At 40.3% G+C, this 14,773-nt stretch overlaps 1 protein-coding gene and 1 long non-coding RNA gene across 4 annotated transcripts in view; one reads left to right on the forward strand and one right to left on the reverse strand.

Annotated features, from left to right (window-relative positions):
* Window positions 1–5,030, reverse strand: part of TTC1 (tetratricopeptide repeat domain 1) — a 28,298-nt gene extending 23,268 nt beyond the window's left edge. The window contains exons 1-2 of one of the 2 annotated variants that reach the window (XR_011728944.1): window positions 4,972–5,030; window positions 4,140–4,491 (exon numbers count right to left, since the gene is read on the reverse strand). Coding sequence is in view for 1 of the 2 variants with exons in the window: in XM_071759153.1 (XP_071615254.1) it covers window positions 4,140–4,463 (324 nt within the window). In the remaining variant the exon portion in view is untranslated. The remainder of the gene's footprint in view (window positions 1–4,139; window positions 4,492–4,971) is intronic. The other variant, XM_071759153.1, reaches the window with a different exon arrangement.
* A 109-nt stretch (window positions 5,031–5,139) lies between these two features.
* LOC139802851 (uncharacterized) lies at window positions 5,140–8,403 on the forward strand. 2 transcript variants are annotated; one of them, XR_011728805.1, is made up of 4 exons: window positions 5,140–5,192; window positions 6,002–6,081; window positions 7,386–7,442; window positions 8,201–8,403. It is a non-coding gene; the product is annotated as an uncharacterized lncRNA (long non-coding RNA). The 2 variants fall into 2 exon arrangements; XR_011728804.1 differs by lacking the exon at window positions 5,140–5,192 and adding an exon at window positions 5,308–5,381.
* The last annotated feature ends 6,370 nt before the right edge of the window (window positions 8,404–14,773 follow it).

Here is a 14,773-nt window from a genome sequence, read left to right on the forward strand (position 1 = left end):
CATCTGCATCTCCTGTGCCCTTTTGTAAGGTCACCAAGTAGAAATCAATTTAAAATTACCAAAGTTCAAAGGGCGCACAAAAGGCAAGGAATTTAAACAGGTAAGGGAGATGTTTTTCAGCTTCAGATCCCAGTTCTGTATCTAAGTCATCCGTTAATAGTCATCTGCCTCCCCCTGCAGCTTTGTGAAGCTATTGCTATAATAGGCATTCAAGGAATTGAATTTCAATTTGAGGGTGTAATAACTCAATTCTTTTTCAAATCTTGCTAGAATTGTCACTAGAAAAGTGCCAGTCTGCCCTCTACACTCAAGAGGCAGAATAATAAACATTGCTGGCCTCTGGCCAATCTCTGCTCTTTTAAGTCCAGGTAAAGACACATTAAGTCTTTCTACAAATCACTACCTTTTCCTGAAACTGTAAGCAGCACTTCCAGAGGTCACATCCATCCTTGCCAGTCAGTTTAATTTAACATGCCAGACTGCGACAATTTCTGAGTGACAATAGATGCCATTCAGTCATTCCTGTTCCAGAGACAGCAACCTGAGGCAGAGAAGTAGAGCTGGCCATGCAATCCATCACCTCCACAAGTCAAAAGGTTGCCATTTGACAGTATCAGTATCTTCCAGAGAAATGCAAAAGTACTAACATCAGGTAGCAGCACTGAAAGATGAAAATATACTTTTTCACTGTATTAAATTGCCATCCAGAAAAAGATTTCTATGTTTGTTTAAAAATGTGACTCAAAGAACTATAACTCAGAGAGAGACAGTCTGATTCCAGATTTTATACAGGTTTTTCTCTACACCAGTTGGAATTAATTACTCTGGCAGCTACAGATACACTTCTCAAATGTACTTCTCCAAGCTTTGATAAACTCAGAAAATACCATAGGATGGTTTTGCAGGCCACAAGACAGGGCAGTTTTAGTAATTTTCTCCAATTTGACCAAAACAATAGCTTATTTAGTCTGGGTTGTGTAGTGTAGACAGGACTCAAGTGATTAAAGTCATCTGGGTAAGGTGATCACCTTTTATTATATTTCACAGGACTGCACTGTGATGTCTTCAAAACCCAACTGTCTTCCAAGTTTTATCATTATAAAAAGAATTTTGACTGCTGATGTGAACTGTTAACAAAAGATGTATTCTTTATTGGTATTTGCCAGTAATTTATGTAGTAAGTTTTACTGCTGCATAGTCACTTGGATTGTCTCACTTATTAATACCTGTGTTCTTTGGCCCAACCCCATAATTCTTCCTGGAAAGAGTTCTGAGACAGTCTCCAAGTGATCAGTACCTGAGGACTGCTCCAAAATATGACTTGCTGTGCTGTATTCCATCTTCTGTTTTGTACCTTAGTATTTATTTTGTAAATACTACAGGAAAAACAGCAACTTTGCCCGAGTCAAGATTATACTACGCTGGACAGATGGAAATAAGAAAAAAAAAAAAAAAAAAAGGCAAGTTTTCCTCTTTAAGCCAGAACTGAAAAAATCTCAGGTATAACTCAAAAATACTTTAAGATCAGTTGCATTTCATTCTTATACATGTGTTAACAAGATACTAATTAAGAATCTCCTCTAACAGACTTATCTTCCTTGTCTTGCTGACACATTTCCTAGTGTTAAAATAGAAGTTGAGTATGAATCCAGAGATCTGTGTTCTGTAGCTCTAATGCACATGCAACAGTGTAAAGAACAACACTGCTTCTGAGGAATATTAGATACTTATTCCAGGATCTTACAGCAGCTAGAAATGAGTGTTCCATATCCAAAATAAAAGCTTACCAGGCCAAGTGCTTAAGTCTTTGCCAGACCAGGCTGAAAGAACAAGACAACATCTGTCATAATGGAAAAGCATGAGGGATTCAGAATTTTGCTGCTGGATGAACTCATAATTAATGGGTGTCCCTGCAGAAGAGGACTGGGTCAGACTGAAACAATTACCATGTAACAGCTGTTGGGTGTCTTCTGATTAATTCTGCAGACTACACCAACGTCAAAGCCATCACTGTCAATGACAACTAACCAGAAAAATCTGTTTGTAATGCATCAAAAGCAATTTACTGTTAAGTGCCTCTGCTGAGGCAGCAGTCCACATGCTTTTGAAACAACAACAAACACTTGTAAAAGTGAATTTTGTCTCTGGCTGTTTAATTCTTAAAAAGCTCAGTGTTGCAAGTCCAGGCAAGTTACCAGGCTCTACACCACTACATCTATTTTTAAGAAAGCTTCCTGCAGGCTTGTGTCTTCAAGTTCTAATTTTGCTTCATTGTGCAGAGACGACTTCTTAAAGTATTGGTACTGTTTCCCTGGAAGCAATTCCTGTTGCTTAAAAATTTCACTGTATGGTGCTCTCAAAATATAATTGAGAGAAAATACACAACCACTTTTTCTTTCACTTTGGTCTCTGCATCAGCTTCTGCATGGGTGAGAATTTTTATGCAGAGCAAAAGCTTGCACACACAATATGCATAAATACACAGTGTAAGGGCTAGAATCTGTCCTTGCATTTCCATAATATAGTAAGGGACTTTATATCCTACGGCTTAGTTATTGCAGAACATCACTCAAAAGAGCTTATTTTATTAAAGCTGCTAAAACATTACATTTGGCTTAGTTAAAAAACAAAATAAAAACTATTAAGGTGTAACTCCATAAATTTGATTTGTGGAGGGCCTAGCAGCCAACTCTCCTTACAGTTCAGTACAGCTGGTGTGAAGTTCCAGTTTACAGCTGGGACTGCAACCCCAGATCATGGGAAGCTTTTCTTATTTATGCAAGTAGTGTGAATAAAATCCATTTCCACCACAAGGCTGCCACTTGATTCTCCTTTTACCAGCGCTGCCCTTGATCTAAAAATACAGCATTCTTTTTCATCTGCACCATTCCCTGTAACCGGTTCACTGCACACTCACACGGAGGTGCTGTGGCACAGTGAGGGAGGCAGGGGGTCGGGACAAACCCATCAAGGAGCCACTAAGTAGCAAAAGCAGCGGTGCTGCTGACTGCCTGGTCACAGCCTAAACAAAGAAACAAGTTCTGATTATTTCTGCCTCATTTTGTCCAGCTACTAAAAAGAAAAATTTTAAAAACATCATGCTGCCCTTGTTAAAGACAACCTATTAAGTAACTGGGAGGTCATTAAAAAATGTTCAGAAAACTCTGAAGACATGGATGTACAGTGTAACTGCAGATTTTTTTTTCTTAAAAGCTGCATTATGTAACAGTTTCCTTTCATATTCAAAATATAAATAATGTTCCACTTTTAAAAAATAGAAATAAAATAAAATTTGTAGCTCAGTATGAATTCCAGCTACTATGAGGCAGGTAGGAATGGCAATTCAGGAAAGACCCATCCCCCTGATTGAACTACAGAGAATGCCAAGTGATGCAGGGTAAAATAATGCAAGAGGTCCACTTCCATAGCTGTAACAGCTGTTGTAAGCTCCTATTTCACCTCTACTTTCTGGATTTCTCAAGCTTTTATAAGCAGTGCTTATAAAATATACCAATAATACTTCTTTAGAGGAAAAAAGAAAAAAAATCAGCAAAACAAACAAACAAACACACCAAAACCACCCACAGAACCCAAACAAAAACACCAAAAAACCACACAAAACCCAAACAAACACCCACAAAGGAATTCTAATTAAATACAAGGATAAGAGTTGCCACCATAAGGGTGTCTGAACACTAGAACCAGGGCCCACAGAGGCTGTGCAATCTCCAGGCTCTGAGATATTTAAGATGTTACATAAACTAGGCTTTCAGAAAATAAAAGTATCCTGAAACCTGCTCTGAGGTTTGGAAAAGCACCTTGCAACTAATCAGGTGAAAACAACGAATGCAGACAAACTAAATAACATGAAACGAGATTTTTGCTTCTTATAGCCTTTGTTTATAGCCTTTCTGAGTCACACTACATTTACACTGTGGTGAAAGAAGACAAAAATCTGCAATGGAATGTGATGGTTAAGTACAGCAAGGAAAGCTAACAAAAAAAAATTATCTAAAAGAAGAAATTATGAACATTTAAACTAGAGTTTTAAAGGTCTGTTGTTATGCCAGTAACAGATAATTCAGAAAGATGGCACTGAAAGTATCTTTTTTGTATTCAGCATTAGTGCTTTAGATTACCTGTTTTTCTTCCTCTGGCATATCTTTTTCTAGTTCTAGTAAATATTCTTCATCTAGTTCTGTCTGCTTCCTTGAGCTATTCTCATTATTCTGTAAATTCCCTTCATCATCCAGCATAGGTTCTTTTGCCTCAAAGGAATCATGACAGTCATGGAAACACTCATCTGCTGTTGTGGGATCTTTGGCTGAAGATGGTGCATATCCACTTTCAACGTTTTTGGGATTCTGTGCATCTTTGGGGCCAGTCTCTGAAGACTTCTGATCAGAAAGCTTTAAGTGATCAAGTAACTCTTCAGGTGGACTTGCATCTTTAAACTCTTCCATGTTGGTCTCCTTGAGGGGGGGGGGGGGGCTAGACTTTTAGAAATGAGAAAGAAATAAACCTCGGTAAGACCAATGTAAATGCTTTGTCAGCAAATTAAATCTCTAAAGCACTTAAAAGTACTGCTGACACCACCATCAGGGGAAGGAGCACCTCACACACGCCTGTCCTACACTCAACACAGCGAGACGGGCCCAGCTCACTCTGCCCCTCACCAAGCGAGTTCACAGCTCAGATTGGGATGAACGGCACGGCGCAGCCCTACCCTACAGCTTTTCTTTTGCAGTGGGACTTCCGTCACCCGGACCTGCGTACCCACAGCCCTCCGAACCCCTCCGGGATGCTCGCCCCGAACCCCCCGACTGCACCGCGCTCCCCTTTCGCCCCGTCACGACCCCCAGCGCCAGGCCTAAGGGGGCCGTCCCCGGCCCTGTCACCTCAACCCTACCCCGCCCCCTGAGATAAGAGGCCAGGCTGCACCCCCGCCGCCCCCCTAACCCCAAACCCGACCCCACCGCCTCCCCGGTGCGGTTCTGTCCGGTCCGGGCCCACCCCAAGCAGAAACCTCCTCCTTCCCTGCCGCGCTCCGCCCGCTCCTCACCCTTCACCCCGCGCGGCGCTTCCGGCTGGCGACAGCCAATAGGGGGAGGACGCGCGGGGGCTGCTGGGAGTTGTAGTCCGGCAGGGAGGAAGATGGAGCTTGGGGGGTGTCGGGACTCGACCTCGCGCGGGTGCGCGCGTGCCGGCGCCTCAGGCAGAGGCGGGAGCGGAGCAGCCCCGGGAGGGAGAGGAAGGGAATGGAGGGGAAGGGGGGGAGACTCCTTTTGCCTCAGCCCTGAAAGCCCCCCCCGGGTCCGGGCGAGTTGTTGGAGGCTCTGAGAAGGTGGGAAGGGGGAGTTCTGCCGTCTGGTGGGCTGAGGGTGAGGTGGGAAGGCTGGAGCCCCGGGGAGAGCCCCGTGTGGGCTAAGGGAGGGGAGCTCTGGGGGGGCTGTCCCCCTGAAGGCTCCTGAGGGGTTGGAGTGCCGGGGATGGTAGAGCCCTTTGGGAAGAGTGGTGGCAAAAAGAGGAATGGCGTCTGCAGCAGCTGCTCGGGTTCTGCGGTCTGCAGCGCCCGAACCCAGCGGTTCATTTATCCGGGGAAGAAAGCCTGAGGGAGCCGGGGATCTTCAGCTTGGAGGAGAATGAGGGGTGACCTTGTCAGTGATTATAAATATGTAAGGGGCGAGTGCCAGGAGGGTGGATTGAAGCTTTTCTCAGGGGTGACTTATAACAGGATAAGGGGTAATGGTTGTAAACTGGAGCACAGGAGGTTCTGTATAAATAATAGGAAGAATTTTTTTCACTGTGAGGGTGGCAGAGCCCTGGCACAGGCTGCCCAGGGAAGTTGTGGAGTCTCCTTCCCTGGAGACATTCAGAGCCCACCTGGATGGGTTCCTGTGTGACCTCCTGTAGGTGACCCTGCTCTGGCAGGGGGTTGGACTCCATGATGTTTCAGGGGCTCTTCCAACCATTAACTTTCTATAATTCTATGACTATTTAGTGTGCAGGTGACAGCTGTGTCCTAAGGCACCACAAATTGCTTGTTTCCAGTATGGACTTTGCTTTGTTTTTTCTGTTACAGTGACAGGTAAAGACTGAGTTCTATGTAATTAAGAACAGCAAGAAAACTCACTTTCATCTTGCTTTGCATGCCTTGCTCACGTGCCCCGGAAATGCTAATTCCCAAATTTTGAAACAAAACTGAGTTTTCACCAGTTGTGAAGTCAAAAGCATGTGAAGCAATTCCTTTTTATTGAAAATCACTATGCCAAGTCCTCATGCAGTTAAGACTTATTCTTAAGTGTTTTTCCTTGCTCTAAACAGCTTTTCAGTAAGCAAATCCTGAAGAAAGATTAAAGTGTTCCTCTAAAAGAGCTCTAATTTAAGGAAAAAACAAGCAAACAAAAAACCTAAACAACATGAAAACAACAACAACAACAAAGCCCCTGCACTGCACAGGTTGTTTCAGACTTGGGTTAGGTTCTAATCAGTAAGGCATAGCCAAGGATTGTTCTCAGACAACACAGGTTTTTAAAAACAAAAGTTAATCAATTTTTAATTGAGAGGGTTTCCCTTTCTCCTTTACCCTCATACTGTGAGGAAATATGCTGACTATTAAATCCATATCAGCACTTTAGGAGCTACTGGCCACTGTTGGAATACTAAGAGAGTACTAAACTTGGCAGAGCTCCATTAATGGACCGAAGTGTATCTATCCCATCTGAGGGTGCTGAGGGGGAGATGTGTCTTCAGAAATATTTCAAGATGTGTCCTGACTTCTGAAATTCTTCTAGCTGACATCACGAGGCTTCAATTGAAGCCTGAAGGGATGTTTGACATTTCAAAGTTGGGGTAGCAATTGAAGACTCAGATAGATAGCAAATTCTTTTTTTGGTCTTCTATTGTTTGATCACTGCTTTTAAATGAACGTTTCTGATGACTGAGTGCCAGTGATGGATGGGGACATTAATGAGAGGTTGGAACACTTTGCAGTTACTTGGCAAGAGCATGGATACTTAAAATGAAAGCAAAAAGAAGCTCAATGGCTTGCTTTTTTCCCCTCTTTCTGGATATAAAAAAAAAAAAAAAAAAAAAAAAAGGAGATTCAGCATTCTACAACATCCCAGCTGCAATGATTTAGCCCACAGAAATGTGCTTTTCTGCTGCTCTACTAGTACTGTGTAATGTGTTCTGATTTACGGAAAAAAAATCCTGAACCTTCACACTGCCCTGTTAAATATCATGTTATTTAAAAAGGGAGAGGGAAATTACAGCTGTGGTGCAAAATCAATCCAGGCAGTTCTGAATTTGCCAAAATGCTATTTAAATCTCTGGCTGTGCAAAGAGCACAGATGTTTGAATAAATTACTGTGTTTCATCCACAGAAGGAACTGGACTGGGAAGAATAATTCTGGACATTGGGGGTCAACAACACATCAAAGGTGGTGTGCTAGCTTTCCTTTAACTTCCCAAAAAAAGAGATTAATTTGCCAGCAAAAAAGACAGGAACTGCACCTGGGTTTTTTTGCTGTGGCTGAGTGGTGGGAAGATATTACCTCCACATGAGGCAGGAATTTCTAGCTTCCACACAGCTCCCAACTGTGGCCAGGGCCAGGAATGTTTGCGTAGACTATCTTCTCGACTTCATAGCAAGAAATCTGAGAAAAATCAACAAATTTTACCATATGAATTTACTATCTGCATCTCCTTTGATCTGGAGGTGCTTTGGAACTTCATGAACTTTTAACTGGAGTCTACTCTGTTTTTTGGGCTTCTTTCCTCCCAACACAACATAGGGGAAAAGATGCAATCCTACTTCCCTACTCTGATTTAGGGGTGATTATTTCTTTATGTGCAAAAAGGTGGTTATTCCTTTATGTGTAAAGGGTGACATTCCTTAATGTCCTAGTGACAAGGACAAGCTTTCCCATGGTTCTACTTTATTAAAGATGGGGATGTCCCTAGGAGTCCTTTTTAGCAGAATCACCTTTGAGCATCCTGGCTGCACTTCAGGATTAGCCCTGAGCAAGCTGCAGCTCAGTGAAAATCCCTGAATCTGTCTCCTGTGGAACTGCTCCTCTGTGCTGCTATGATGTAAATTCATTAAGGTCATTAAGGTTAAGTGCTGGTTTACTGTCTCTGTGTATCATTTTCTCTTTTTTTTTTTTTTTTTTTTTTTTGACTTTAACTTTCCTTACAGGACTGTTGTGTTCTTAAGTTTCTTTATGTTTGGAAAATACAACAGCATGTCCTCTTACAGTATTTTCAAACACCTTTTAGTAACAAACACTGAACCAGGAGGCTATAGGGCTTTAATTCATCTTTTAGAACCTCTAATTCATTGATGTAAGCAGAAGTGTATGAATAGCTGAAGACTGCATATAAGCAAAGAATGAAGAGTCAGTATCATTTGTTTAATCTTCTTGGTGCTAAGAGATTTTTCAGAGCACTGATTTAAGTGTCACATAGTTTAAGTGAACACCTGCTGAAAAAAACCAGGAACATATAATCCTGAATAAGTAGATATGTTAGAATAAGAGTTCAGCAATGGAAGGCTTATCTTGTGTTGTTCAAATTTAGTCCCCAGTTTGACTGGGTCTACCCCTCTGGGCAGGCATGCAGCAGAATCCAGAGTCACAAAGTCCCTCAAGTGGAACACTTTTATATTACAGCACTTTTATTGAGCTGGGCACAAACTGAAGAGGTCAAGTCACAGAGTCTGTATCTCAATACTTTCCCCCAGCAAGTTTCTTTACCCTTCAATTTTTTTCCTGTTTCTTCCCAAAACAATGTTGTGAGTTGACTTCTTTTTTCTGTAAACTTGACAACCAGTTTTGCTTCATGGATTTTACTGTAAAAAGAAATGTTATGACGAAACAGACTCTGATTGAGGAATTCATCACTTCAGGAACAGACTTGTTTGGAATTTAAGAGCGTGTATCTAGGTTCTCTTGCTGCCTTAAGTCTTGCTGATTTGCTTTTAAAGAGGCTGAATTTGCGGTGTGTAAAATCCAGGGAACTCAGCTGGATTCTAGTATTTGTGAATCTCACCCAGAACAGAAATCCGATAGATGGCGATGTTGGGTTTTCTAAGACCGGTCCCTATTAATTTCCTTGTAAAACTGATTCAGTTCTTCCTGGTATGGGAACTCAAGCTCTCCTTTCTTACGATACTGCAGGACTGGACTCTCAGCTAACTGGAAGAAGGGTGAACTGTTCCATAATTACCTCAGGCTCCAGAGCCTATGCTCAATTTACTTTACAGCTTTTTTGATCATCACAGTGAAGAAATGAAAGCTCAACAAATCATGCAAAGAAAAAATAATTACAATTTTCCAGGGGTCATATAAAGTTCAAGGTCCTTGCTAGAATTGAACATTTGCACACATGTCTCAGTGGAATCAAATTCTTGTACTTCCCAAAGAACATTTGAAAGGAAATTATAAAAATAGGCAATTAAAGGCTTTTTAATCACAGCTATAAATTAAAGTTTTACTACATCTGCTTTTTAGGTTGATTTATTAAAGAACCATGAAGGATTCTTATTAATTTTGAAAATCCATTCTCCTTTTCTCTGTGTCTTCATTATAGTCCTTTAAAGATTATGGGAATTACTGGATAGGAAACATGTTCTCCATTGGTCAAGCTAATACATTTTGACATGAAAAATTTCCAGTAACATCACCAGATTTCCATTCCCTGCCACCTTCCACTTATCTGGACGACTCTCTCCCAGTATTTTTCTAGGCTTTCATTGTTTTTGTCAGTTTGATTCGAGTTCACAGGGTACAAAAAAAGGGGTCCAACCTGTTAATTAAGACTATTCTTTGCCTTTATCACTGTTTACATGTGTTGTAGAGGCAGGATATGCATTGTTTAGGCAGTGTAACTGAATTGGTCTCATATGAACTCAAAACTATGCAGTTCTCATCAGCAGAGTATCTACAGCAAGATTTACTCCAGTGAAATGTTTGATTCTTCTGGTGGGGTTATGTGCCCTACCAATTACTTTCATTTGGGCCATGTTGGTTTCAGACTCACGCCCTCACCAATCCTAATGGAAAGTGGAGTGACTGAAACACATTTGTAATGTCCATGGAGTTCACTGGTTACAAGAATAAATGAAAAATGCAACTTTCACTTTAAGGCAGTTCTTAATTAAAATCAGCAATAAGCATATATTTGTGAATGCTGAAAAGCAGAGAGAAATGTTTCAGATGAGGCTTGCTAGACCTGTGTACTCAAATGTCAATGTGATAGTCTTAATATCATGGGTATTCTAGGAAAAAGCCAAACCATAGATTACAGCTGAATATAAGTTGAACCTAATCTTATGCTTCTATGACTAAGGGAGGAGAACAGAGGAATGCAGATATATCTGTCCATGGCATAATGACATAAATTGACATAAAATCTTGCTTATCTCATCATTTTAGTTATAAAGCAATCAGAGAATCACAGTATAACAAGTGATCCTGTGACCACTAGAATTAATAAAGGCCGATTTATGGATTTGCAACCTTTATCTCTCAACATTTCTCCCTTTCACTTAATATTTTCAGCACCCTTTGCCTTCTGTGTTGTCCTCCTGCATGCCCTGTTCCATTGCCCCATCTTATCAGGGGTAAAAACTAAAATACCAGGGTAAAGATTCATGCAAGTTAATGAGGAATAAGTAATCTGCAGATATATATAGATATATATAGATTATATATATATATATATTCTATAGATATTAATATATTCACCTACAAGTGAAAGGTGAAAGCAGTTTTTATAATACATTGGAATAAATTCTCAGTTTCTGAGTCCAGAATTTTCTATGAAAAAGTAAACCACATCTATTTTTATGTCTAGATTTCATTCTGTTTCCCACAAAACGTTACACAGTGTCCAATATGTGTGAACTTTGTTGATCCCTTTCAAATGTCATGCTTGTTCTCTACAGAGGCAGGAAAATAGAGTAAAAAATTCTGTACACTTTGCCACAGAGAGCATGGTTAGTGATGCTTTGATTACTATGTGTTCAGAAAGAGATTTCTCTTCAATTGCATAGACAAACCAATAATTACACATCCCAAGAGAATAATGAGGGAGTTTAGAGTTGTTTGCCTGGGTAAGTATACAAACCTAAAATAGAAAGTAAAGGATAGAGAGAGCTTAGGAAGCTGTACCATTTCTATCTGCTTGTAATGTTAGCTCCAGTGAGCCACTTACATGTACAATAGCTGTTCCCCTTTCTCCTGTGAGCCTTTGGAGGTTTTCTTTCATACTTAACATATTTACTGAATGCTATACATAAACCTGGTAGAAAGTATTAAGATCTTGTAAGACAAGTATGTGGACGAATATTTGATCAAAGAAAAATTATGCCTGCATAAATAAGGGTTATTTAGGATGATAAGAAAAGAACAAAATACTGTTGTCTATGAATTGTGTGCGATGCATGGCAAGAATTAGGTGTTTGAAAATGGGATCTGATACAGACTACCTGGGGGAACCTGAGCTGTACACAGCCTGCTGGCATTACTGGCAAGACAGAAGGCACCCTGAAACCCTTCTTTGTCCAAAGACCTTGCTGTATGCTGCAGGAAAATAACTCCAGACACTTGAGATCCATAGTGTAGATATAGCAGCTGAGAATAGACACTTCCAACTGCTCTTTGGAGGGAGGAGGAAAGCTCACTCTTTTCAAAAAAAACAGAGGAGGCCCAATAGTGACAGGGCAGCAGTCATTCTGTAAGAGAGACTTGTGGGTTCAATATTCTCTTAATTCTAGGGACTGCCTTAAAACCTAGAGAAAAAGTTCTGCTGCATGTTTCCTGTAGAAGCCATTCCACTGTAGAGCTGGGATCTCAAAATGCTCTGTGCAAGGGGAAGGAAATGTCTTCCCACAGTGCTGTGCACAGCTACCTGAAAGGGAGGAGTACTCTTCTCTGTTCCTTGCACTGCCTATGTGGATGCAAATTATCAAATTATCACACAATCTGGAGCTGAAAAATAAAAATAGTAGTTAAGACAGAGGCTGGAATTTTCCTTGGTTAGTGCCTTGTTATGTTATGGCTTCAGGTATTTTTACTGATTTGGGGAATTATGACTTAGTACCCCTTACAGTCCCCCAAAAGTCATAAAGAGTAGAAATACTTTTTGTTTTCATTAAAGTGACTGAAACTAGCATGACAGTTCTTTGTATTAAGCATTTCTTTCTGACCAGGGTGAAACTGCTGTTTCTTTGTCTGATGCATAACCCATGCTCTGCCCAACGAAGTGCCATCATGGTTTGGAAAAAAGGTAAGCATATTTGTTATTGATTGTATCAAACAGAATCCAATTTATTCTCATGGGAATGAGCTGGTTTGTGTGAGAATTTGATGAGTTTGTGGCCACCAAGAGGAATAAGCAGTTGTTAGGATACCGATACTTTCACACCATGGCTGCTGTGCATTGTCATCTCCTAGGTTGTGCAATGTTATGCTCATTTGTATCAGGTGAAAGTGAAGCACAGAAACCAAGAGCAGGGAGCACATCTGTTGAACAGAAAGGTGCTATTTTTACAGTTTCTAAGCTGGAACTGCACTTTATAATAATAATGTCCCCTCTTCTCTGTCATATTTGGAGAGATAATAGAAAACTGCATTTCCACAGAGTAAAGAAGGTAGAGTTTCAGTGTCATTCAGATGGATTGATTTTACAATAACTCTTTTCAAAAATAGGAAGCCCTTGTGATAGCTGAGTGCATTGAAGCCTAATGGGTTTAATTGATGTGCAGCTGATCTGTAACAATACTTTGTGAGCCATTACAGCTGTGCTTCTCAGCTGAATGGCTTTGAACAAGCCCCTAGTTAGTGATTAAGCTCCATGCAGTAGCTTAACCTGGAGAAATTCACAGTGTTTGATGAACACCTTCTGTGCTAAATGGCAGCAACTCCTCTTTGGAGGCAGATCTATTTGCCCACCAAATGGGTTCCTCAGAAGGTACATTGCATGTCTATGCATAAAAAATAGGCTTGATGAAGTATAGTTTCATCTGATAGACCACCCCAGTGTGCCAATTGCAGTTTCACTAGATTGTGGATGTTCTGCTTGTCAAATTAATTTTGGCTGTACTATAAAAATGGGTTTGTCCCACAAGGTTTGATTATGATGCCATGACCCAAATATTTTTTCCTTTAAAGGAAAACATTGCAACAAATGAAGGACCAACAAAGGGAAGTGGGTGATTTGTGTAGCCTCATTTGGGCTTGCTTTGCCTGGTGGAGGTCATAGAAGATTCCAGTGGTAAAAATAAAGACATTTAGAATAGATCAGTTCTAGAGAAGTCAGGTGGCCTTGCAAGGGTTTCATATTTTAAGGTGGTATATCAGACTTTCTTTCTTGTTATCTTGGTAGTCCCTGCTTCACCTACATTCTTGGGTTGCTGTTATTTGTTTCCATTTTTACAGTCAGTTTTATTGCTTATACCTGCATTGAAGCTGTGACTGGAGGTGAAGTAGGTATTGCCAGCTTATAAGGAGATTTGACATAACTCTTCTGATATCTTGCATGGTTCAGTGTGTTTGCATGGATGGGATCCCACTGGTACAGTGTTGCTGTAAGAACAGGCTGTGTGGGACACTACAAAAAAGGGAATTCATGACACAAAAAGCAAAGAGCTTAGAAGAAGAGCATTAATCTATTTTATTTGGGGAAGTCATGTAATATCATGCATGGCTAGGGAGGGCCTGGCATGGTGAGATACGTACTTAACCAAAAAAAAACCTGTGAGAAAAATACCTTTAGGAGAAATATTAGGAATCCTTGTATTTGTTGGAACTACAAGTTATAGGCTCTTCAGTCTTAAAATGTAACTGGATAGGGATTAAGACTGAGACAGTTTATTACATTTTTATCTCAAGTATATATCAGGTATTGCCCAAACTTGTTCTCACTTTTTTTCTATTATCACTGGTTGCTGCATTGGAGCCTGTCCTTTGTCATTCCTTCATCTGTCTGATGCTAGGGATCTTATGAGATGATCCCTTAAGAAGTGGCATAATGAATAAGCTAAGCAAAATGGGCATGATGTAAATGTCTGTCTTAGAAATGACAGAATATATTTGTTTTGATTGCCTATGATTGTTTCCACCTTCTTGTTTTTCATCCTCAGTGGTAAGTAAACCTTTTTCCTCTTCTTGTTTTCCTCAGTATCAGAAATCCCAAACCTCAGCTTCTCTTATTTTCCTGATTTCTTTTTTGTTTTCTGTCCATCAGCCTTTCCAGCTCAAACTTACTGAAGAGCAATGTAACTCCTGGGAATTCTGCCTGTGGAATTCCTTCTCTTCTGAGTTTTTAAAGGCTTATGGAACATATATGTTGGGTTTTTTGTCTCTCTGAGGATTTTTCTGTGTGATTCATAAGATTAGAGGCACTGAATGTTCTAATTGGCATGGACTTGCATGATGTTAATCTATATTTTCTCCTCCTGATTAGCTACAGCATTAAGGAAAAGCTGTTTTTTCCAGTACTAAAATGGCTGAGAATCTTTTTTTATAGATTAAAAAAAAAAGCAGTAAGGGAACTTTCCTTGCAGTTTTTGTAACATTACATATAGAAAAATAAAAAGATGATAAGTACACATAGGCCACTTCAGTATGGGATAAAAGCCTGTCTGATTTCATAGGTAATTAGAGAATTATGTCATTGTTTTAGGAACTTAAATGTTAATCAGGTATCACACAGCCTTTGTTAGGACTAGAAACTAAATAAAAGAATGAACACTCTCTGAGAGCTACCT

The sequence above is a fragment of the Heliangelus exortis genome, chromosome 15, assembly GCF_036169615.1.
Source record: "Heliangelus exortis chromosome 15, bHelExo1.hap1, whole genome shotgun sequence".
Lineage (NCBI taxonomy): Eukaryota > Metazoa > Chordata > Aves > Apodiformes > Trochilidae > Heliangelus > Heliangelus exortis.